The 24,942-nt window shown below is 37.1% G+C and overlaps 2 protein-coding genes across 2 annotated transcripts; both read right to left on the bottom strand.

Moving 5' to 3' along the window:
• Positions 1–6,850: 6,850 nt before the first annotated feature.
• Positions 6,851–13,978, bottom strand: LOC122006727 (nuclear matrix constituent protein 1b-like). The gene is made up of 8 exons (XM_042562326.1): positions 13,650–13,978; positions 12,453–12,662; positions 11,276–11,529; positions 10,638–10,908; positions 10,478–10,561; positions 8,414–10,347; positions 8,024–8,291; positions 6,851–7,237 (listed from the first exon to the last, which is right to left on the bottom strand). The coding sequence occupies exons 1-8, from the start codon at positions 13,827–13,829 to the stop codon at positions 7,085–7,087; spliced, it is 3,354 nt and encodes a 1,117-aa protein (XP_042418260.1). The 5' UTR covers positions 13,830–13,978; the 3' UTR covers positions 6,851–7,084.
• Positions 13,979–15,154: 1,176 nt separating this feature from the next.
• Positions 15,155–19,872, bottom strand: LOC122006726 (lysosomal Pro-X carboxypeptidase-like). The gene is made up of 10 exons (XM_042562325.1): positions 19,415–19,872; positions 18,693–18,879; positions 18,478–18,611; positions 18,273–18,385; positions 18,036–18,159; positions 16,579–16,728; positions 16,335–16,490; positions 15,721–15,800; positions 15,583–15,632; positions 15,155–15,507 (listed from the first exon to the last, which is right to left on the bottom strand). The coding sequence occupies exons 1-10, from the start codon at positions 19,793–19,795 to the stop codon at positions 15,368–15,370; spliced, it is 1,515 nt and encodes a 504-aa protein (XP_042418259.1). The 5' UTR covers positions 19,796–19,872; the 3' UTR covers positions 15,155–15,367.
• Between the last annotated feature and the right edge of the window lie 5,070 nt (positions 19,873–24,942).

The following is a 24,942-nucleotide window of genomic DNA, read 5'->3' as shown; positions in this document are numbered from 1 at the left end:
CTTAAATAGATAAGCATTACATATTGATCCCTCAACTCTTACTTTATTACAAACATTATTCTTTAATTTTTTTAAAAATTGTTCCAATAGATACATCCATTTGTACTGCAAAGGACCAGCTATTTGTACCTCATATGGTAAATGTACTGGTAGTTATTCTATTGAATCAAAAAAATAGGTGGAAATATGCACTCCAACTTACAAAGTATGAGAGGAATGTCTGTTTCTAGTCAAAGCATATCGACCGTCATAATACACCTCACCGTCAAACCTTTGAAAAATGGACTCAACTCCATAAATGTTTACCAAACATTATTAGGAAGTAAATTATGAAAAACTATTGGAATAAGTCTTTGTATGAACATGTGGCAGTCATGACTCTTCATTCCAAACATCTTTAACTTGTTCATATCAACGCATCGAGACATATTCGAAGCATATCCATATAGGAATTTGATTTCTTTCAACCAACTATATAAAGCTTGTTTACCATCTTTGACCAATATATAATAAGCTTTTAGAAACTTATGGGTTGTTTCATTCTGATGCAACTCTGGTCTGTTGACTAGGTCTTTTAATTTCTCACCTGATTTTGCAGTGTCATTAGTTCTTCCAGGTACATTCATCACAATGTTGAAGATATTATCAAAGAAATTTTTCTCAATATGTATCACATCTATATTATATCGAATGAGTAGATACTTCTAATAAGGCAGCTCCTAAAAAATGCTCCTTTTCTTTCAACCACACTTGCACATCCTAACAAGATATTTATTTATCTCATCAGAATTAGATTGAGATACTAGGAGAAATTCATAACTATCTATTTGTTTAATGATTTGTTCACCTAAAGCATAGACTATTGGGGGAGGTTTTCTGACTATAACATCTTTTAGAAAATTTTTCTTATTTCGCCTAAAAGGATGATCAACTGGTAAAAACTTACGATGATTATCAAACCAAGATAGCTTCCCACTGCAAGGTAATGAAAATGCATCGGACTCTGTCATGCAATGTAGGCATGCTAATTTACCAGTCGTGCTCCATTCTGACAATATTAAATATGCTAAAAAATCACTAATCATCCATAATAAGGCAACATGCAATGTAAAATTAGTTTTACTTGCAACATCATAAGTCACCGATCCTACATTTTATAATTCATTCAACTCGGCAATCAGAGGTTACAAGAAAATATCTATCTTATCTTTGGGATTGGTTGGACCAGGAATAAGCACGGTAAGGAACATAAATTCATCTTTCATGCACATCCATAGCAGTAAATTGTACGGTATTAATATGACTGGCCAAGATAAATATTGCTGTCTTGATTGACCAAATGGTTGAAATCCATCTGTAGAAAGTCTCAATCTCATATTACGTGGTTCCATTACAAAGGAGGGAAATACAGTATCAAGATGTTTCCATGCAGGAGAATCACAAGGATGATGTATTATAACTCCTTCATGCTCATGCTCATGATGTCACATCATGTTGCAAGTTGTAGCGACAAATGCATACAAGCGTTGAAGTCTAGCAGTTAACGGGAAATAATACATCACTTTCCAAGCAATATTTTTCTTCTTCTTCCTTGGTATGCAAGGACGATGCTTAAAACGAGGGTGAGTACAGATTTTGCATTCATTCAGATTGTTGTCTTCATTCCAAAATAGTATAGAGTTGTTTATACAATAATTAATATTCTCTACAGGCAAATCTAAACCTCTAATCAATTTCTTTATTTCATAGAAGCTATCAGTCATTATATTATTAGTAGGGAGCAACTCTGACATCAATTGACAGATATCATCATAACATCTTTCAGAAAAATGATATTCTGCTTTCATATTCAATAATATTGCAGTAGCTGATAGTTGAGAATAACCAGAAGGAATGTCTTCCCACACTTCTCTTTCACTAGCCTTTAACATTTAATATAGTTGTTGATATTTAAGTGTTGGTATTTCATCTATATTGGAATAATTAACTGCATTCATCACATCGTGAACCATTGATTACATTGCAATATCAATATTAGTTTATGTTTCAGGAGTTGATCCTGTCCGCGCACTGAGTCGAAGGAAACTGGGGACGTGGCACTCTCTGCTGCTCCCCGGTGATCTTTGCAGCGACGTAGGCCTCCGATGAACCTGCAACAAAGTCGGCCCGAGAAGGGGTTCCCGGCGACGACCCTCCGACGTTCAAGTCAGGCGCTGTCAAGAAGAGACAGAGGCAGAATAGACACTGTGGTTACAGTAGATAAGGAGAAAAATCATACCTCCGTCGAAGTCCGGGGGTCTTTATATACGACCCCGAAGAGGCGCGTACACGATTCCCAAGGCATGCACGTTCCTCAAAGCATACCTTGGAATGGTTGTGTCAGAAAAGCATGTCTGATGTCATACCGCAATTGTCAGAACATATCTCTGTCATGGCAGCGGAAACTTCCTCCATACGATCCTTGGTACGGTCCGGCCGCTGACCATGCTGCTTGTCGGCAACAGACGTCTCGAGAATGATATCACTAGCTGCCCCTTTTGTCATCTTCTAAGCCCCTTGTCTCTAATTGGGCCGGTCGATCGGGTTGATCGCTCGGCTTCCCGGGCGCCCGGGTATACACGCACCTCGGACCGGGCGAGACGGTCGCTCGGTCACATACTCGGATGGGGCATCGACTAGTTGTTCTATAGTTCGACCGAGCAGCTTAGCTACTCGGCATAGCGGTTTCTCTATAAAGGAGCTTGCGAGCGTCGGAAGCTCAACCCGAGGTTGAGCTGTCTTCGTGCCGGCCCGGGGTCTACTCAGGCAGGTCGGCCAGGAGACTCCCTCCCTGCTCGGCCGGACCAATGACTCTCCCGTGTCATTGACCCCTTCCTCTGTGGGCCCCCGATTCTTACCACCGGATCAGGAGCAATAACAGTTGTCCGAGATGATGAACCACCAGAAGGCCCAATTGGTTCATATAAATAAGATTCTCCATGACAGTATCAATTGTAGTAATTTAGCATAAAACAATTTCTACATATATACATTTTGACAGTATCATCATCACGGAAAGCTCTATTTTGATTATTTTTATGATTGCACGGACACCGTAACTTGACATCATTCATACATTTATGATGACTTTTAGCAAAGTTCACAAACTGTTCAATTTCAGCAATAAAATCATCTCTGATAAATTCATTTTCTAATCGATTGTACATTCAAGTTTTATTCATATACATTGTCAAGTTTTATTCATATACATTGTTACCTAATAAGAATATAACTTGAAACATTATTAAACTTGTATCATTTGAAATAAGCTTAAATAGCATTATGAGCTCAATTTCATCTCATGATCTTCGTATCATATTCTTGAAAATCCCCTCTACACTAAAGCAAATGAATGATAAACTTAGAATATAATGGTATTGCTTAAGGAATCATTATAAACTTAGAATTTCTAATAAACTCATGTTGTTGCTTAGAGTATCATTAAATGAAATAGCAATACATATAATGAAACTAACTCTAATAAACAAAAGATAATGCAAGTAAAACAAATATAATCTATAGAACAATAAACTTGCAAATTATTAAATCTACATGAACATCACATCTAAGTTTTATTTGTCTCAAATATTTGAGATCTCTACATGAGTTTAAAGAGGTTCAAACAAATAGATATTAGCCACAAATATGCAATGAAACAATTAAGGACCTCTACGGCTGAGCAAGCGCCTACGACCGGCTGCGAGCAGGCCCCTTTGGCAGTCGGTCGTGGTCGCGAGCTGGCTCGTGCGGTAGCTGGTAGAGGCCATGAGCAGGCCCTTGCGGCCGGCCACGAGCAGGCCCCTGCCGCGGCTGGCTGACCTCAAGCAGACACTACGATGGTCGGCCAGCCACGAGCAAACACTGCTATGACTGGCCAACCGCGAGCAGACCATTGCAACAGCTAGTGGGCTATGAACAAGCTTGCAGCGACCGACCGTAAGGGCCTGAGACCTGCTCGCATGCGCGTGATACTTTACAGGAAGAGACAAGGGAGGAGGAGAGGAGCATACTCTGAGTCATCGGTTGTCAATCGCCAAGAACGGGGGAGGAGAGGGTTGTTGATCGCCGAGAACGCGAGAGAGGTTCGCAGGAAGAGGAGAGGAGTTCGCGTGCCCTAATTTCTATTTGGGCTTTTTGACAGAATTTAAATTCCGTCGGAAAACCCCGAACCCTAAACCAGTAAGCCTGAAACCATGCCCGCGTTTAAGATTTGCCGACTGAATTAAGTTGAGTCGGTATTTATCGACTAAATATTAATTTCAATATGTGATTACCAACTGAATAGTTATTTCAGTTGATATTTACCGACTGAATTAAATTCAGTCGGGGATTCCGTCATTATTTATATGATTTTTTGTAATGGAGTGCAGGGTGACCAAAGCGGACCTTGACGAAACCCCTCCAACACTCAAGCCTCGAGAAAAAAGAAAAACGAAGCCAAAAAAGAAGTTAATTAGTTAGAATCGTATTGTGTATGTACTTGTGCCCGCCTATATAGGCACGCTTTTATACAAACTTTGGAGAGTGGGGGAGTTTTGCATTGCTCACTTCTCGCATGTCAGCTCATATCCTCGTAATGTGTTCATACCATGTCTAGTGCGTCCACTCAGATCCTCATATACCAACGCTACTCCTCTCGCTTTCTTATCCACCTATCCGAGTCTCCCATCGAGCTCGATTCAAGTTGAACCATCATTGTCTGACTCCGCTTTTAGGTCTACCGGTTGGGAACTTGGTCTTGAGTTGGGTTCATCTGATTTTGAGTTGACTAAGTCTTGACTTACCGTGTAGCTTTTATCATCTCTGTCGCATTAATATTTTTTAAATTAAAAGACAAAATTCAGAAGATACTTTTTTAAAAAATCTATTCATATTACTTTTGACTAGATTTGATGATGATGATGATGATGATGATGATGATGATGTATTTATCAAGACATGTAAAAGTGCATAGCGAATTTAATAAACTTAATAATTAATCCTTAATTTTTTATTAATTTGGCATATTAAAAGAGGACAGTTCTTGTCCAATCTACTTGGTTATATACTCTTGCAACATCAAATGGAGAACATTAATTATATTTAATTGTATTTGACATAGAGAATAAACATCTCATGGCGGCTAAGTATAAGCACCCAACTTGGTAAGTCCAAAAATACACCTACCAATGGCACGTGAAATCCATGTGACTCGCCATCGGCTCTGTGATGACTATAAATAAAGCCTAAGGTTAAGGCTCATCAATCATGTACCAAAATAGAATGTATGTCGAACTTGAGAGATATATCATTATTTAAGTAAAAAGTGTTCAAGTAAAGCAAAGTTGTCTAACTTGTACTTAAATGTCAAGAGCTTGAAGCTAATCGACTATCCACGATAAAGAATTTAGGTTATGACTTAATTGGGAATATTTTAAGACAATTTAACTAGGACACTTCAATGTCCCTTAGCCCTTTGAGGTGTTAATGCCGACAAATACACCTATAAACTTTGATAATAGTTATTTTTAAAGCATTTTTAACATTCCCTTACAGAACACATTCGTCCTACTTCGAGATGTTGTCCCACCTAAGGACAGATTAAAAGACAAATATCTTTGTTTTTTTCAGTTAAACTAAATTCATGCAATTAACAAGATGTAGCGCAAAGCATTAATTTGACTAGGTATCATCAATAATCACCATCATTTATATAATTGAGAATAATTGTCCTAATTAATGTCAAACTCAAAGCAATTTTACACTTAAATACCGAATTGTGGTAAAAATTATACAGTAATATATGCATACGCAACCTATAAATATCTTGTAATTTCTATTAAACATGTGGAGTGCTTGGAAAAGTTATCGCCCACATTTTATGGAAAGTCACAATACAAGGAACACAAGGACTTTGTGCAGTTTTTTTGTAAAATTTTTGGGATTGAAAACGTGATAAATAATGTACTTTTTTAAAGAAAAATTATAATTTTCATGTACTAACTAACAACGACGACATGGTTTTCAAAGAACAGTCCAAATTTTCCTGTTTCTATTCTCTATTTTTTTTTTGCCAATATTTTTGTAAAATGGGACAAAAATAAATTATACAAAATTATATGAAGTCATTAAAAAGAGAAAACAAAAACGTGAGTATTCAAGAACAATTAAATATATTGGAGCAAAAAAAAAAAAAATTCTACCGCATAACAGATACAAGAAAGACAACAAAAGTAATTATTGAAGTTTACTATTACTAACAGCAACGATCATGTAGATTTCAATCAAAGAATAAAATTAGAGTGACGGAAACTTGAATTTCATGCGTCTTTTGGTGTGATTAAACATTTTTTTTAATCAAGAACCAGCCAAGTGTGTCTTTAACCTATGAACTTTGACAAACAGTCAAAGCCTCAGACTTCCACGAGCAGGAAAGTTGATTGAGGAACAAATTTTTTTTTTGTACAATGTGTTATCTAAACACGAGACTCGTAAGCTACATAAACACCTACAAACCGTGGTCCCAAGCCCACAGAAGCTATTCATGGAACATTGCACCTGGCCCTGCAATGATAGTTTAGCTGAATCCTAAGAACGAAGTCTTGTCAGCTTTTGTTGATTTGATTAAGTTGTAGACTTGATCCGAATCCAAAGAGGAAGAGGAAAAAGAAAAGATGTCTACTTCGACAATAGTACAGCAAATAAATGTACAATGATGAAGAAATGTCAAGGTAAAGAAACTTACAGTGAACAAGATTCAGCCTTCGAACGGTGGAGAAAGTAGCAAAAAACAGAAACCTTGTGAAAGTCATTAAAAAGATTCTGAAACAAATGAAGGATTGCCAAATACTATCTAAAACAACTAGATTGTGATGCTAAAATGTTACTTACAATCCACAAGGCAAGTAGAAGAGAGGCTAGGCATGCAAGAAAGCAGAGCATTTACAAATTTGGAAAGGTAAAAGAAAAAGGTCCATGTTGGCAAACCAAACAGCCACATGTATGTTAGTATGATAGTTTGGCAAAAGCAAACAATATCTAACCTCTACCAAATCATATAAGGTTTTCAGGTGACAAGGAAGTTCCATAATTTTTGCTTCACAGATGATGGTGTTTCATTGTCATCTTCGTCTTCATCTTCTGATTCATCAGCATCCTGGTTGAGTTTCTCTTGCATTTTAAGCTTGCCATTATCCTTAACGACATGATCACTGGGAGGCTGAAATAAAAAATGTCACTAAACATCAAGTCATAGAACATAACCTTCTGTTGATGCAATAGAGAAGGTACAATGTCATCTTTATCTGCAGATATAGTTTGGGTGAGAAAAACAATTACAAAAAACTCTAAGCGAAATTAAACACAATTTTGGTATGTAGTATATAAAAAAAATGATGTATAGAAAACAAAAAATCAATGCATTAATTAAATCCCTTTAAGCAAACTTGTCAATAGTGAACAATGATGTTTATTACAGCAGCAAAGGATATTGTCCAAAAGCCATTGTTTCAAAATCCAAAATTTACACAGTAATCCTAGCAAAATTATCAAAAATAAGTCTAATTAGGTTAGACCCAAGTTTATATACGGCAGCCTTAAGCAAATGGAATTATTATGTTGTGTATTCATCAGGAAGCTGAATTCATGCAACATATATTTTATCTGCTAGTACATACCCTAGTATAAATACTCTAGTTTAGCCTCGTGTGAGACATTTTTCAGTTAGATCTGGCCTATATGATTTGCCAAAAACTTTTATTGAAAAATATTGCTCTATTATTCTCAATTTGCTACCAGAATGAATGAACGTGGTATTTTTTGGGTTTCCAGTTTGAAAGGAAAGTGGTCTGAAGGAACCGCAGCCTCACATCCCTTGCTCATCGACACGCTTTTTCTTACTTTAATCTTTTTGCTTTCCTTAACCCAGTAATTGCATCTTCTATCAGTCAGGAATATCATAAATCATGTAAAGACAACTCAACAAACAATAAAAAGGAAAAATTACCACAATAACTTCTTCAGAATGTTCCTCAGATGAATCCTTCTTGTATGCATTAGTTTTATTAGCATCTTGGCTGGGCAAAACTGTTACATCTCCAGCAAGTGAAGAGTGCTCAAATTTGCAAGATGCCCCATTTTTTACAATGCCAAACTTTGACTCCATTTTAGTTTGTGGCTCTCTATCCTTGAAAACTGCATGCAAAGTTTCTTCCAAACCTGATTTATGCTTGTGCAACACTGATACAGATTCCTCTCCTGGATGTGGTTCAACACTTCCAGTCAAGCACGCCAAATTAGTATGATGAATGATTTATAACAAAAACAAATAAACAAATCTTTTTTCGTATGTGTATATGCATAATCAACCAAAGTGGTAGGCAATTAGAAGATATACCAGTTAGAAGAATTCCCGTCAGTGCCAGAATTTCCATTTTGCCTAGCTCTTTTCTGTGACTTCAGAATTTCTTCCGAAGGAATATCTGCATGATTATCAGAGAGCATGCTGTTCGGTCTCTTTTGTCCTAACAGCCATGAATTGACCCTGTTAAGAATTCTAGATTTCTGTACAGAATTCTCAAAGTGTCCAGGAGATCTACGGCTACTTGTTCCAACTACAGATGGGCTATGAGCATCAAAAACTGGTTTCGCATCACGCATCTGATTCTGTCCATCCAAACTATATCTCACTTGCTCAATCTCTGCTCCATATAGTTTGTCATGCTCATTAGAGCTGGTCTTCTTGGGAATAACAGATAAATCCTGAAGATTGCCTACTTTTGGAGCATTAGTTTGTTTATCAGCAATGGCATTCTTATTCAGATGAAGACCAACCTCTGTTGATCCAAAATCCCTAAATTTCTCTTTCAGTTCATTCTCCACCTTCTCAGTATCAGAATCTTTATCAAATGAATACTTGAAAATTACCTCAGTGCATCTCCTGATCCATGATTTAGTGTCAGGAGAGATAGAAGTAGTTAAGGTACTCTGAGAACCCAACTTCTTTGTACAATAATCATTAGTAATAATCTCTCCAAGGGAAGCATCATTGGATTGGTGTTTCTTTAGGACAGGAGTCTTGCATTTATCAATCTGCACAACATCAGATAATGCTCTATTTTCAGATTCAATATGCAAATTCTCCAAATATTTAAGGTGTTGAATTTTTTGATCAATTTCTTCTCGATCAGCATGAAGTAATTGTCTCTGTTTTTGCAGCTTTTGACATTGACCGTCTAGTGCCTCTGTAAACTTCTTCATTTCAGCCCAGTCATTTTCTCTCTGTTCACGATCCTGAGCAATCTCCGCTCTCTCAGTGTTAAGTTTTTGCATCTCCAATGCAACGTGTTCCAGCTGCTTTGCAATAAGTTCCTTTTGAGAACTTATATATTGAAGCTCTTTGGTCTTCTCTTGTTCAAATGCCTCTTCCCTTTCTCTCAAGTGTGCTTCAATTTCTTCCTTCTTTTTCTTGATACTATTTTCTAATTCCTTCCTCTGAAAATTGATATCCCTGACAAGCTCATCCCTTTCATGCTGAACCTTAGTAAACCAATCTGAATGTTGTCGATCCATTTCTTGGATAAATTCCTCCCTCTCACTAGACAAATGCTCACTATCTCTCTTGAACTTATTGTGAAGGTTGTCCTTCTCCAGCTTAATGTTTTCCTTTTCTTTCTTGAGGTAGCGGGCAACTGCTTTACTCTCTTCCTCAAGCCTTGCTGCTTCTTTTTTTAGGTCTTGTGTTTTCTCTTCCATAAGCTCCCAATCAGATTCAAATTTCTCCTTTTCAGCCTTCAGTGTTTCAGTTTCAATAAGAAGCACCAGTTTCTGGGCTCTGAGACTGTCAATTTCTCCTTTGAGTTCATATTCTAGAACATGCAATTTATTTCTCTCTATTGAGGTGATTTCTAACCTTTCTTCCAAAAGAAGAATCTCTTTCTTTTTGTCTTCTAAACTAGATTTAGTTTTCTCAAGACCTAGCTTCAACTCAAGAATACTTTCTCTTTCCTTCTGCTGCTTTTGAATTGCAACCTCTGCTTCTCTTTGTGAAAAAATTAAACTTTTTTCTTTCTCCTCAAGTAATCTCAGTTTGTTAGCCACATCCTCTTGCTTCTCAGCAAACTCAGAAAGCTGCAAAACAATAGCATGTTCTTTTTCACCAATAGCAATTTCTCTAATAGAGAGATCAGCCCCCTTAGCCTCTAGTGCAGATTGTCTAGCCTCAAGTTCGTTCTTCAACTTTAGGTGTCGCTGTTCAATTTCATTTTCCAATTCAATTTTTCTCTTCTCTAAAAGAGCTTCGTGTTCCATCTGAATTCTTTTAATTTCATCCTACAAGCATTTTAAAAAAAATAACAACTAATATTGAAAGAAACTAGTTTATAATCTTGAATGTTTTCAGTACAATGCAATAAAATTTGTTTAAAAAAATTATTAAACACCAGAACAAAGAATACATCACCTGTTCTTTGCACAAAATCTTTTCCTGTAAAACAATTAAATCGCGCTCTTTTTTATCGAGCATTGTTTCACGTTTAACAATGGCCTGCAAAAATGAACCAATGTCACAATAAAGAGGTAAAGAAAAAGAACATTTTATTTTTATAAAGAAAGTAGCAGACCTCTTCTCTAGTTGCAAAAGCAGCAACTTCTAGATCAAAGTTGGATTTTTCTACTTTGAGAGATCGAGCTTCTTCCTCATGATTAGCCTTGGCTTCCTCAAGTTCTTTCTCAAGGCAATTTAACTCTTTCGTCCTTTCAAAGATGAATTCCTCCCTCTGATTTAATAATTTCTGACTATCCAGTAATCTTTCTTGTTGTTCATACAGAGCTTTTTGGCTCTCATATAAGGCTTCTCTTTGAAGGTTCATCTCATTTTCCTTAGCATCACACCTAGGAGGATATAATTGAATTGAGAATCTGTGAGACAAACTGGATCTGCTAAATTGTAAACTGTAAAATTAACAGGACAGTTTTGGAATTGACATAACAATACATGCTGTTGATTCAACTTTAGAACTAACAAAATATGTCGCAAATAGCGAAACCATAATAAAACCACCAAAATGAAAACATCTTTGCACATGATGTTAGTTTCCAGACATATTGGATAAGCAAATGTTAGTATGGGAAAACAAAATGCTATTTTGAACTCGTTTACAATGACAAATTGTGAAGCAAATGCTATAAAATTGCCATAATGCAAAGAAGCTCCTTCATAAAAGATCATTGCTGCAGAACAAACCAAAGAACAACTTACTCAGACTTGAAAGTAGAATGGCGCCTCCTGAGATCATCTTCCCGAGCTTCAATATCATCTAATGTCCTTAATGTGGAATTACGTGCTCTGGTTGCTTCTGCTTGCAAAGATTCTGCTGCAAGTAGCTTTCTTTTAGCCTCATCAAATTTCAGTTCTGCTTCTTCCATCTTTGTCTGAGTTTCTGCAATTTTGTGTTCATATTCAACCTTTCTTTCAGCAGATTCCACTAGATTCTCATGCAAAGCCCTCTCAATCTATGTAAGAAGATCACGTGCATAAATATTCCAACTCTTTTACAACATAAAACAGCATGTATATGACAGTACAATGTGAAAGAATTAAGGTGTCAAATTACAAATCAAAATGAAAAATAAATCAAACAAACTGATACAAAATTTAACACCTATACCTTTTATTATAATTAGTTATTGGCTACATTCTGAATGGTTAGAGCAGTGAACCTTCCATTTCAGATTTTAAAAAAAAAAACAATCAAGGTTGAACTATTGAAAGTTAAACAAAAAATAAGATTTAAGCAAGTAGTGCACCTTCCTCATGTTCAAATTGATAACCATATTTAACATCTTCAGCAAATGTATAGCATGAAAGAAACATTAGCATATAAAAAATTTTAAACAAATTGTGGAAACATCTAATAATCTGAAAATTGACATAAAGAACAATATAATTTAAGTTTGACTCAGTAAGGATTTTTCATGTAGATTGCTAAGGTTAGTAACTATCAGGAAACCTGTTCGTGATTTAGATTAAGGATATCAAAGCTTTGGGTTTTGTGAATAAAAACTATAGAAACATGACCTTCTATGGTACAAGAAGCAAACTCAAAATTTTGGAACCATCATAAGTTTGCATTTTTGTCAAAAAAAAAAAAACATTTAGTGAAGTGTTTACATGCTACAATATAAATTATTTATCAAAGTAACATCCATCTAGTAGATGACTCCTTCAAAAATTTACTCATTTTTTAGAAGTCAAATGAGGAAAGTGATGGCAATAAGGAATTAATCCAAACCTTATATATATAGCAGAATGTCACATAAGCGGTACAGGTTGGACTGACAAGAGGTTGCATAAGCATTGCAAGACAATTGCAAAGAAAATTCTTTTGTATAATAGTAAAATTTCAGATAATATTTTTCACTGAACATGCACTCACATTTGAAACACACTCTTTCTGTATTCCCAAAAGCTTTTCAAGACTTTTTTCCCGTTTACGGGCTTCAGCTAAAGCAGATAGCCGCTTAGCTTCTTCTCGTTTATATATAATGTCGGTTGAGTCTGAGGATGCTTTAATTTGCTCATGCTTAGAAAGCAATTCCTTTCTCTCCAAAATAAGAAGTCCCATGTGGTGTTGATAGTCATAGATCTACCATAATGAAACAAATAAAAAAGGCATATAAATAAAACATAATGACATAGAAAGAAATTAAAGTTCCAATACAAAATGCAGCATCAGGACTTAGAAATTCATGCCATTGGAATTAATATGAAGCATGGAGAAAATGACAACATAAAGTTTGATATTGAACCAAGAAATTGCTAACCAATTAGAGCCGCAATGAATCCTTTTATTGACTAACCCATTCAGACACATACCAAATATGTCAGCAAAGTTGCTGCATTATAAATGCTTATGTCAGTTATCTTGTATAGAAAATTAGAAAAGAACTGAATCTCTTAAAAGAATCATTCATCTAACAGTGACTACCATCCCGATCAAATAGCAACGTTTACAAACATGCAGTAAAAAATCAAGGAAAGAGTCTGGCGGTGACAATAAAACAAAAAGAAAATCAGACTTCAAGCAATGGAAAAAAGGTTAACATTACAGTTATGTAGTATTTATTTCTACTATAACTTGAGGAGATTACCCTATAGGGATAGCTGAAAGAAGTTGAGAAAAGTAAACTACCTTTCAGTACAAACTTAAGCCTATGATGGTAGATGGGATTTTCCAGATGATACTACAAAGTGTTATCACTGAGATGTCGAAACTAAATTGTTGACAAAAAATCTATTGGAACAACTCTAAAACCTCATACATACAAGGACAACCCTATTTGAATACAAACAATGAATGAGATATTTTTTAAAAAAACAAATGAATGCCAAGGTACAAGGGGTAATAAATCACGATTTTCCTGCCACGCTTAACCAGAACAAGCGTCCCGATCAAATTTCTCTGCAACATCGCTCGCAAAATTGAAGGAAAAAATTCAATATCGCTTAAGAATCTTGCTCAAAACTACGTAGGTCTAAAACTTGCTCCAAAAAACATCTAAACAACTCGGTAGCCTTAGCATAACTGAAACCTAGTCAACAACTCATGAACGAACAAAGGGAGGGAAATCACCTCCGTTTCCAGCTTCGTGATATAAGCTATCAGTGCGGCCTTATCCCTCCTCTTCACAGACTCCTCGTCCAGACCGGCCTCCCTTAGCCTCTTCCAGATCGCGTCGTCCCCGAGCGGAGTCCTGAGGGCATCGATGGTGAGAGACGCCGGCGTCATCGCTGCCGGCCGAGGGCTCGCCATATCGACGTCCGGTCACCGCAGGAGTTAAAACCCTAGATCGGAGTACCGGCGGAGCAAGACTCGCCGCCGAGATAAAGGGAAAAAGCGAAAGAGATCGAGCGAGTGGACTCGGCCAGTCTCCACTTTCGGTTTGGCTTTTTGTAGGAAGGTGAGTCTTGTAGAGGACGATTGCCCGATCCGGCTCATCCGAATCGGATCCCGAATTCCGCCGGTACGATTACCGCAACAGCTCCGGCTTTACGGCAGCCCAACAACACTTTCGGACGTAGAGCTGAGGAATTTAACAATCCAGCTGCCTGCCAACGTTGAGTTTACCCACAGACTTACCTTCATTGCAACTGGCGTGAAAAGGAACCCAAGCGTGACCCTCTGTCCTCCGCAATCATATCCGAGGGGTGGGACACGTAACCAATCGATCTGTGGCCTGTGGGCGCGTTTAAAATTTGAATGATTTTGAAAGGGCCTATACAGTCGAATCCCATGCCTTGAGATTCGTGCAAACTGCGATCAAGAAAACTTTTAAATTTTAAAATTTTGTTTTCAGTTTCTAAATAATAATTAACAATAAAAATATAGAATTAAAACATTTTAAAAAAAGTATCAGAATCGTATATAGTTATTCAAAATAAAATTCATTTTAATTTCTTTTTATAACTCATGATTTGACACCTTAATTGACCAAATATTATTACAATTTTCCTTTTAAAACTATTTAGAAATAAACAGTTTAACGAAAATCTTCTGCCTCATTTTTCGTTCAACAATTTGGAAACTGATATTTATGTATATTATAGTTGGAAATAATCTCAAAACGGAAAAAATTGGATAATTAAATAAAATTATCTACTTTAAATAAACCAGAAAAATATCTTGTAATATAAAATAAACTCTATCTTAAGGTTTAAAATTTTGTAATTCTAATTTTTTATATTGTCCTTTTACCATACAATTTGATCTTTTAAAAATATATTTTAAAAAATAATGTTTAAATGCAAATTTCATTTAACCAAATAAATCAAAACTATTTCTTGCTCACAGCAAGAGTAACTACTATTTCAATTATGTGGTTATAGGCATTCAAACTCGCGTTGGGACAAACAAAATCACATCATTGATTCAAATTTTATCGACCGACAAAATCACACCTTGATTATAAGATTATTTCTCGTGTCGGGCGGGCATGACCCAAACCGAGCTAGGTCAGGCAACAAGTCATGATCAATTTGGAAGGTAGAGTGTGACATCATAAATAAAGTTAGCAATCTTTCACTACATGGCCCACAGATACACTTTTCTATCTTTTATTCTCATGTTTACTTCAATGCTTTGCCTGAAGCCTAGTCTAGCTTTTACTTGAATGCCAAAGTCAAAGTAGAACTACTTTGCAACCATAGAACATCTAAAGAAGTTCCTACTTGCACAAAGGCATCAATACCACATGGTTATCAGTTTCCTAGCAAATCTGACAAAGACTTAATGTGAACGAGTTTATGATCTTATCAGTTTCAGCTAGTTCAAGACAGATTAAGACTTTGAAACTACTTGATGAAACAGGATGCCTTTTGTTTATAATATTCAGATAGCCAACCTTTGATGAGTTCGATCTCTGAATATCTCTGCTCTACCAGCCACTCAGGGTCTTCATCGGTAGCAGCGCGCAGGTCTATGTGATGTGCCCCTGAAAACAAGTTTTACAAGTAAACAGAACTTTCGATGGAGAAAAACTAATGGATTGAACTCAGAAGCGATGTACCTAGTTCAGTTACTAGCGCGATGATACTATCTGATATGTTTTGCAAAACACTGGTAAGAAGATAGAAAAAATCATTAAGTTCATCTGAACTGAATCTGAAAGGATTTGCAAGAAACATAAATGGGTGAAGTGGTTTACCTGCCGCCGCTCCAAGGATCCAACAATCCATTTGAGAATATGATATTACTGCCAAATTTCATCAATGTGATCTTGATATCCTTTAGAATCCAATGATTGATGATATTTTCAGTTTTTTGACCATTTAATAGGAACGAAATATTAATTGTGAAAACAAACTTTTATCAGCTTATAGAGAACTAAATAAGAAAAAAGGTAATAATCAACTAATAAAAGCAAACAACCTAGCACCATGCCTTATTTAGCTAATCAAACTGAACCTGCTGTAGACCATTGAACAAAATGGAAAAATGAAAAAAAGCATCTGATCTAGAAGGTTAGAACAACTGGAATTATAGTTAGCATCTCCTACCATTTGCCACGAACTATGCCTTCTTGATGGAAGGCAACACCATTCTATCACTGTATAATATTTTTAAAGGCAGAATCAATTGTTGCAACTAAACTATACTAATGTGGCAAAAAGTGATTCGCTCACCTCCAGCATCCCCGCCAACCCGTGCCAGGGCCAACACGTAGGAGGCAACTAAACTATACTAGAACAGATTGCAAGGAAGACATTGCAAAATTTGAATGGATTGTGTTTTCTCACCAAGCAGAACAATAGAACTTACATGACCTCCAAACTCAGTTGTAATCCACCGAGGCCTAGGCCTGACACCATAATCCCGAACACACTCATCTCGGTATGCAGCATAATCAAAATCAAATTCTGGAAACATACTATTGTCTTTGTTGCTCGACATCGGCATAACCATCTCTGTACAAGCCTGGTGGTAATGGAAACAGAAATTAGTTACTCAAGTATCATGGATTTTCAGTTAGAACAAGCAAAAAGCAATAAAATGGAGTATGAACCTGCCAATCCCATCCGCTCATTCCATGTGGGTCATCCTCCAAATCAAAGCAGTCAACATTTCCAGTATAATTGTAGTAGATGCTTACTCCGGCAAATATGCGCTCTAGGATACCAGTCTCATTAGGATAATTGTCGACTTTTCTGCATAACTAGAGAATGGGGAGGGTGACATATAATGAACAATTGATTGCTATACAAACAAATTAGTCTGCCTAATTACATTAATACCATGAGAAGAAATATGCACATCTAGAGATGCCAATGTCTAGAACATGAAAAATTAGCTCTGATGACAGGGACTTTGGAAGAAAGAGCATCGTCCCCACTCCCAACTCGTGGACAGAATTGATTAAACTAGTGTCCCATCTAACACAATCAACTTAGTATGGAACTTTCGATGCACTGAGTGCAGAATTCCACAGCAGGACAACCTAAAATCAACAACCTGAGCAATTGTAAATTATGTAAGGTGGTGTTTACTTGGGGAGGAAATGTTGAGGAAGAAAGGAGGAGGAAGGAATAATAACAATAAAATCATTTTCCTTTTCCACTTGGTAAGAAAAATGAGAGGGAAAGGAAAAGAAGGAATTCTTGGTATATGAGAGGAAAAAAAGAAGGGAAGCCTGTTTTCAGAGTTGGGTGCACGAAGCTTAGGCCAATGCGGGGTCTGGGGAAGGATTTATTGTATGCAGCCTTACCCTACTTTGCAAGAGGTTATTTCCAAGACTCAAATTCATGGCCTCTAGGTCACAAGTAGCAACTTTACCTTTGCGCCAAAGCTCCCGTTTAAGGGAAGCTTGTTTTAGTTGCTAGAAAATATTTCACTCTTGGTAGTGGATGCAAGTGATTTGAATATTTAGAAAATCCATTATGCAGTTGATATTATTTAAATAAGCCTACTAATAGATTATTTGAAGGAGACTGATTTACCTATCAAATAGTCAAATCAGTCGTTCAACTAGTAAATTACATTAATATACGGTACCAAAACACTGAAACATTGCAACACTTAGATAAGAGCATGCATAGTTTCGATATCAAAGTCTTTGAACAATGGCAAGTTAGTTGCCTTGGCCAACATATCTGCCACCATGATTATCTGGGAGGCATGGTGATTGCAATAACAAGAACGGGTCTTATTATATCCCTCCACATAAATAACCTCTATTAAAGTCACCTGAAGCACTCCACATTGCATTGTTATATCAAAGGAGTTGTGTGTGTTCTCTCCAAATTGCTCCACTTCTCATCTAGCGATAAATAGAAACAAAGTTCTTCCTTAGTTAACCAGGGTTTGCATTCCTGTATTCCCATTTTACATATTTATGTGCAATATGGCTTAGAAGTACAAAGAGTGTGAGAGCTACTTTAGCAATTAGTAGAATCTGGACCAGAAATTTCAGGAAGAAACATAGATCTAATAGTTCTATATCAATGTACAGTAGTGTGAGCTAACCTCCTTTATTGGATTTGCGGGTAATGGCATCAAAAAGTCAGACGGATATGGGTAATCCACCATAGCAAGATAGCTGTAGGCAGAATTCAACCAGTCTGAAAGTTCATCCGTGTTGTTAAGATTCCTGTAGCGACATCGACACTTGAAAAGCAAGCAAGCAACAAGGAAAATGGTAATCTAGAGGAAAAAACAGACAATTAAACTCTCCTTACTGATAACATCAGTGATACATCGCACCTGCACAAGTGAAAGTCTTTACTGAGTTTGAGAAGGCCATCATTATCTGTTCCTTGAGCTTCCAGTACATCCCAGGACTCCTTTATGGTTTTAAAGCAGCTTAAACTTTCTCGCTGAAACCAGTTGTAGGCCAAGCTCATTAAAATAAACAAAGTGTGCAATTGTGTATGCAGATATCCAAGCAAAAGGAAATGGATATACTGACTTTAAAGTCTTTGGAGACAATGTTATAGAATGTATCGGGTGGAACAATGTCTTCAAATTGAAGAATAGGGGCAGAGGAAGCAAGTGCACCTATGGCGACATGGGGATACTTAAGCCTCATCCAAGCAGCCAGCACTGCACCAGAAACATTAATGTGGAAATGTGAGTTAAACTACCATATCTCACTAAAATAAAAATGGAAAGAGAATAACTTACTTCCCCCATAGGAACCCCCAAATAGCACAACTGGGCTATCTTCTGATGAAAAATTACGCTTTAGGTCAGTAAGCAACACAGAAAAGTCAGCAAGCGCTTGCTCAGCTGTGAGATATGATAAAAAATCAGCATTCTTATATGCCTCCTCTTTGCTTCCATAGGGCATAGATTTGCCATAGTAACGGTGCTGTCGTACACAAATAAACAAACAAAATTAGGTCTCTAACAATTGAAGGTTAGCTACCACGAACTCAAGCATTGTTTAAAAGCAACACAAACTGTATATACACAATACTAAATCCACTTATAGTTTTATAAAGCACTTTTCTGCACTAACAAAGCCATAAAAGAAAAGAAACTGGGAGAAGCTGCCTTGCTCTTGAATACTATATTTTAGCTCATGGAACATATTGTAGTAAAATAATCATATATGGAACCCTAAAAAAGAGATTTTTTAATTAAAAATTGATCATACGATAAATTCTGTTACAATTAATACTTCAGTTTGTCTTTAAGGATCTTAAGCTATAATCGATATCTGTCTATTGCTTTGTCCGTGCATGATCAACCTCGATTAACATCTCAGACCATATCGCCAGAACAATAATTATACCACCGCATCATCAATAGCACTGGTGAAGTTTCTTCAAATGACCAGAGGAACAACTTTTAACAAGAAACACTAATGCAAAAATATTCAATAGCGACCCGATCACACCGACCTCGGCGAAGACGATGAGGGCGGAGAAGCGAGGGGCAATGTCCCAGACGAAGCCGGTGTTGGCAGCGAACCACTCGATGTCGCCCTCGTTTCCGCAATAAAAGAAGATGGGGCCGGAGGGGAGGGCCCAGGCGTCGACGCCGGCGATGAGGTAGCGTTGTTGGAAGGAAGGAAGGTCGGCGAAGCTGAAGTGATCGAGCGGCTGCCGGAAGTACCGCTCCTCGTATTGATACGTCGCCCGATTGGAGACACCGAGCCGCGCAAATCGCCCCAGAAACCGCGGCGGCCGCCACCTCCGAGGTAACGCGGAAGAAGTGAAGAAGAGGGAGGAGGATATCAAGAGGAGGAGAGAGGCGGAGGCGAGGGTTTGCGATCTCTCCATTCTTCTCGATCGATCGAGCGGCGTTCCAGCAGAGTTGAGTGGTTACCTCGCCTGGGCAGTGTGATAGGGTTAATTTCTATTTTCACCCTGGATGTTTTAAGATTCTGTTCATTTTGGCAGCTCTTTATTTCAAATTTAATAATTTTTTCCAAAGCCCCTCAAAGTTGCATTAATATCACATTAATTTGGAAGCTCATTTTTAAATTTTTTTTTACTATCAAAATGTTATCTTTTTTGAAAAATGAGCAATTTGAATGTAATTTTTTTAAAAAATGATAAATGCATATTCAGTCCATTTTGATAATAAAAAACAACTAAAAAAAATATAATCATTCAAATTTCTCATCAAACAAGGAACTAAGGATCAACCATAGAAAAGAAAGGAAAAAAATCTTACTTTTCACCCAAGTTCATGTAAATAAGTTGAACAAAATTAACATTTTTCATACAAAATCAACGACTAGAACATGGAATTCTGCATCCTCGTTCGGTATGGAGCCCAATGTTAATTATAAGTGGATATATTACTTTTTCAATTTCATATAAATTTTTCTCTTGTTTCTCTATCCCTCTCCTAATTAGATATTAAGTACTCCATTAAAATTAAATAAATTAATCGAACCGAACTTTTTTTTTAAAAAAATAAAAATCTAATTGACTGAATTTTTAAAAATAATGAACAAACCAAATCAAAATATTAGTTAATTCGGTAAAAACTAAATTAATAAAATTAACCGATTTTTTTAATAGAGTCTAAAAATTAAATTTTATTTAATAAAATTTAATTTCGATTTATAAAATATAATCTAAAAATTCAATTTGTTCAAAAATTGGATTTATTCAATTTATTTAATTTAACTGAATAAAAAAATTTAAATCGAATACAAACTAAATTAACTGATTTTTTAAAAAAAAAAAATCAAAATTCTCGATAAATCAAACTAAATTTTAAAATTCAATCCATTTAATCAAAATTTTAGTCACCCCAACTCACAATTCGACGGTCTTCGTCAATTCTACTGGATTCAATGCCTCTTTCTGCACCATATGTTGGTCATCTTAAAACAACACTCCTGCTGTTTACTTTTTTATATATTATATATAAAGAGGTTTTGCATGATCTGATGCAATATAAACGAGGAACTATGATAAGAATGTTCATTATCCAGTGATTCAACTAGGTCCCGGGTCGGCATCAAAATTAAGAAAGTCGACATAGTATTTAAAATTAAGAAAGTGTCAACCCTTAAATTTGCAAGGTCATTTGATTCGATCAATTAATCCGGCCGATCAAATCATTAGTCCGGCCAATCAAATTATTAGTTCGATCGGATCCCAAGTTATATCAGTGTCACTTAAAGATAAGTTAAGTATCCCCACCAAGTGATCTGGTCAATCAGATCGGAGGTGAGATCGGACATGTTAGACACATTGTCTATCGGATCAGATTCTTTATCCAAATGTAGAGGTCGAGTGCAAGCTAAGTCCTTAAGTGTGACGTCCATCCTTTATCCGATCCAATCGCGCCTACAACAAGAGTTGATCGGGCTATCAAGAGGACTCGGTCGGTCTGCCAGCAAAGCATATTAGGGGATTCATCAACCCAATGACTTAATATTCTCTTTTGACATTTTGTGTGACAATTGTCAAAAAAATAAAGGAATATTCCTTGTGTAGTCTTTATGAGAAAAGCTTCTATTTTGTAAATCACAAAGATGATAGTGTTGGTGCAGTTAGCACCAATGGTCAAACTCAGATTTTGATGAATGACAAATGGATTAAAGTTAGGTGTTATATTTATCTAACTTCTTTACCGAGTGTGTAGAAATTGACAGGTCTAGAGAACCTGACATCAGGCTGAAGTCTAGTTAGATCTAAGGACTTGATAACTAGCACAAAGTCTAGATAGGTCAAGATGTGACATGATATTTACTAAGAAATTCAGCTAGGTCTGAGAGACCTGACAACTGGCTGAAATCTAGTTAGATCTATGGACTTGACAATTGACAGGAATACCTAGTAGATCAAAAGGCAAGTCAAGTGACAAAAAATGGTAAGTTAGGTAAGGCAGTAGCTAAAATCCAGTTGAATTTGCAGATCTCACAACTGACAAGAAGACTTGGTGGGTCAAAAGGAAAATCAAGCGGCTAAAAATGGCAAGTTAGGTAAAGCACATGAGGAGAGTGATCCAGTGAGAACGAGTCCCGGTGGGACTATAGGCGCGGTCCAGCTTAGAGTCATTTTATATATCTAAGCTGAGACCATGACTAAATCCTAGTCTTGGGAATACAAGATATAATTAATAATCACTTCATTTTATTATGCTAACTCTATTTTACATGATGTATTTATTATTTGGACTAACGTATATTGAAAGAGTGAAGTGCAAAAGTTAAGTCTCAGATGAACAATGCTCGAGGTGTCTCGGAACTGACTGGAGGCACCTCGGAGCTGCGTGGGAGGCACCCTAGATAGGGTGGAGGCACTATCTTAGAGATAAAGTTTACGGATAAAGTTTTGCTGTAAGAAGGCACCTTAGAGTGCGTTGCAGGTGCCTCAGAGGTGTATTGAAGGCGCTTCAGAGAGCTTAGAGGTGCCCTCGTATGGATAAAAATCGTAAGCGTCAGAGTTGATCGAAGTCAAAGTTTTCGAGATAAATCTTGAGGTTGGAAGCGACTCAGATGAGGTTGGAGGCTCCTTCAACAGCCTTTAAAAGCACTATTCAGCCATCATAAAGAGATATCTGATACACAACTTTCCTACGAGCTTCCACGATCATCCTACTGCGCCATCTTCCTGATACAGCTATGCTACAACTCCTCTACGCCCAACTATTACAGATGAACCAACATCGATACCCAGCACAACCAAACTTTTGTCTTCATGTTGGGTAACATTATTTTTCAGTTAATTTAATTATTGCATAAAGAAGTGTTGGGTTATTACACTTCCTTCGTTCTTGTATTCAATTACTACTAGGAGTTTATCGATAGATAATTTAGTGGATTGTCTATCGATAGGCCCGAGAGACCTGTGTCTTGGAGTATAAGTCACCGAATGCTCGAAACCAAAGTAACCGAATGTGTGCTCTTATTTTCTTACTTCATTTAATTTTAATTCCATTGCGCACTTGATTTCAAAACCATAAAGATTAAATTTTTAAAATGATGTGATTCACCTCAATCCCCCTCCTTGTCCCTCTCACTTGAGTCCTACATGTAGGTCCATTTTTGGAAAGAATATTAGAACATTAGAAGGGTAGGTTCTATTGGTACAAGTTGTACTGATAATCAAGTTTTGATGAATAACAAATAGGTTAAAGCTATATGTGTTGTTTGTCTAACTTTTCTACCGAGTGTGTAGGAGTTGGCTGGTCTGAAGGACTTGATACTAGGCTGAAATCCAATTAGGTCCGAGTAACCCAATAGCTGGTGGAAGTCCAGATAGGTCCGCGGGGCCTGATATCTGGCGAGAAGTACGGTTAGGTCCGCGAGACCTGACAACTAGCCGAAGTCCAATTTGGTCTATGGACCTAACAACTAGCGGGAAGACCTGGTGGGTTAAAGGCAAGTCAAGCGACTGCAGTTGGCAAGTGGAGGTAAGCAACTGGAGGAGAGATCCAATGAGGACACGTTCCCCATTGAGGGAACTGTAGATGTCGGTCCATCTTAGGTTTATTTAGGAAACCTAAGCGAAGACATTGACTAGATCCTGGTCTCGGGGAGACAGGATCTAATTACTACTCTTATCTTATTAATATTGTGTTAACTCTGTTTTGCAGGATAAATATATTTTTCTATTGCCTGGACTAACTGTTTGTTGTAGGGAAGAAAAGAGACAAAAAGTTGTCCAAGCGCTCGGACCAGTCTCGCTCGGGTGGGTGCCACAAGCACCTGGGCAGTCCAAGCGCCCGGAATTGGTCCAAGCGCCCGAACTATAAAAGTTATCCCGAAGTTGAGTTAGAGTACGACGACTGGCCGAACCCACGTCAGCGGTCCAAGCTCCCAGAAGGGGTCTAGGCGCCCGGAAGTAGATAAACTTCGTGAATAAAGTTTCAATGAGAGATCGTCATGTCAACAACGATCCAGGCGCCCGAAGGGATTACGTTCCAAACACCCAAAATGGGCCTATATAAGGGTCTTCGACTAGTAGCTTTAGAACAATATTTTTTTATGACTTTCATTCCTATGTGCTGCTCCAGAAAAAGCTCCTACGACACTGTAAATCTCCTCCGACAACCGACGATCAAGATCTTCTTATTTTCTCTATTGTCGATAACATTGTTTTTAGTTTTTGTACTTAACTTTTGTAATCATTCGATTTATTAGTGGATTGCCCAACAAAAATACTCGATGAGTGCGGGCCTTGGAGTAGGAGTCATCGAAGGCTCCAAACCAAGTAAAAACTATTTGTGTTAACGTGTGATTGTCTTTTTCCTTCTAGTCTTTTTCTTTTATTATTCTGTTACGTAATTCGCTCTCGATTTTCAAAAATCTCTATTCACCCCCTAGCATATTTACAACCCTACAAGTCCTTTTTTGGCAATGCTTCGAAATTTATACACAAAGTAAAATTGACACTATAAAAGAGGAGTCTTCATCTACAGACGTAGGTACGTAATGTTGGGTTGCAATGATTGCAAACAAAATCTCACATTGAAACATGGAAATGATCATGAACTTATAAGGGAAGGATATCTCCATTGGCATAAAGACTTTTGGGTAGAGCCTAAAAATAAAACCATAAGAGTTTAGGCTCAAAGTAGACAATATCATACTATTGTGAAGATACGTGAATTTCTTTTGGACCTAACAATTGGTATCAAAACATAAACTGTCAGAAGGACAAACCATCATTTTGCTTGAATCTGAAACACAAAAATGGAAGAGACTGGACAACCCACTACAGTTACTTTATCACAAGAAGACTTGAAGCTGCTAATAGCTTCCCGAGAGCAGAGATTGGTACAATAACAATAAGCATAAGTCAGGTACCCTTTGCAGAACAACCCCGTCGTATCAATGACGGGCCCTCACATCCAGCAAGGGACCCGAGTGGAAGGGTTAGCTAGGTTCCAACCAATTCCTCCTTCTCCAGTCGGCTTCATGCAAGCACCTGCACAACTGATCAATTTGTCGCCCTCCCTC

The sequence above is a fragment of the Zingiber officinale genome, chromosome 7B (genome assembly GCF_018446385.1).
Source record: "Zingiber officinale cultivar Zhangliang chromosome 7B, Zo_v1.1, whole genome shotgun sequence".
Classification (NCBI taxonomy): domain Eukaryota; kingdom Viridiplantae; phylum Streptophyta; class Magnoliopsida; order Zingiberales; family Zingiberaceae; genus Zingiber; species Zingiber officinale.
Note: the sequence above shows the minus strand (reverse complement) of the source record. Positions and strands in the feature narration are given on the sequence as shown.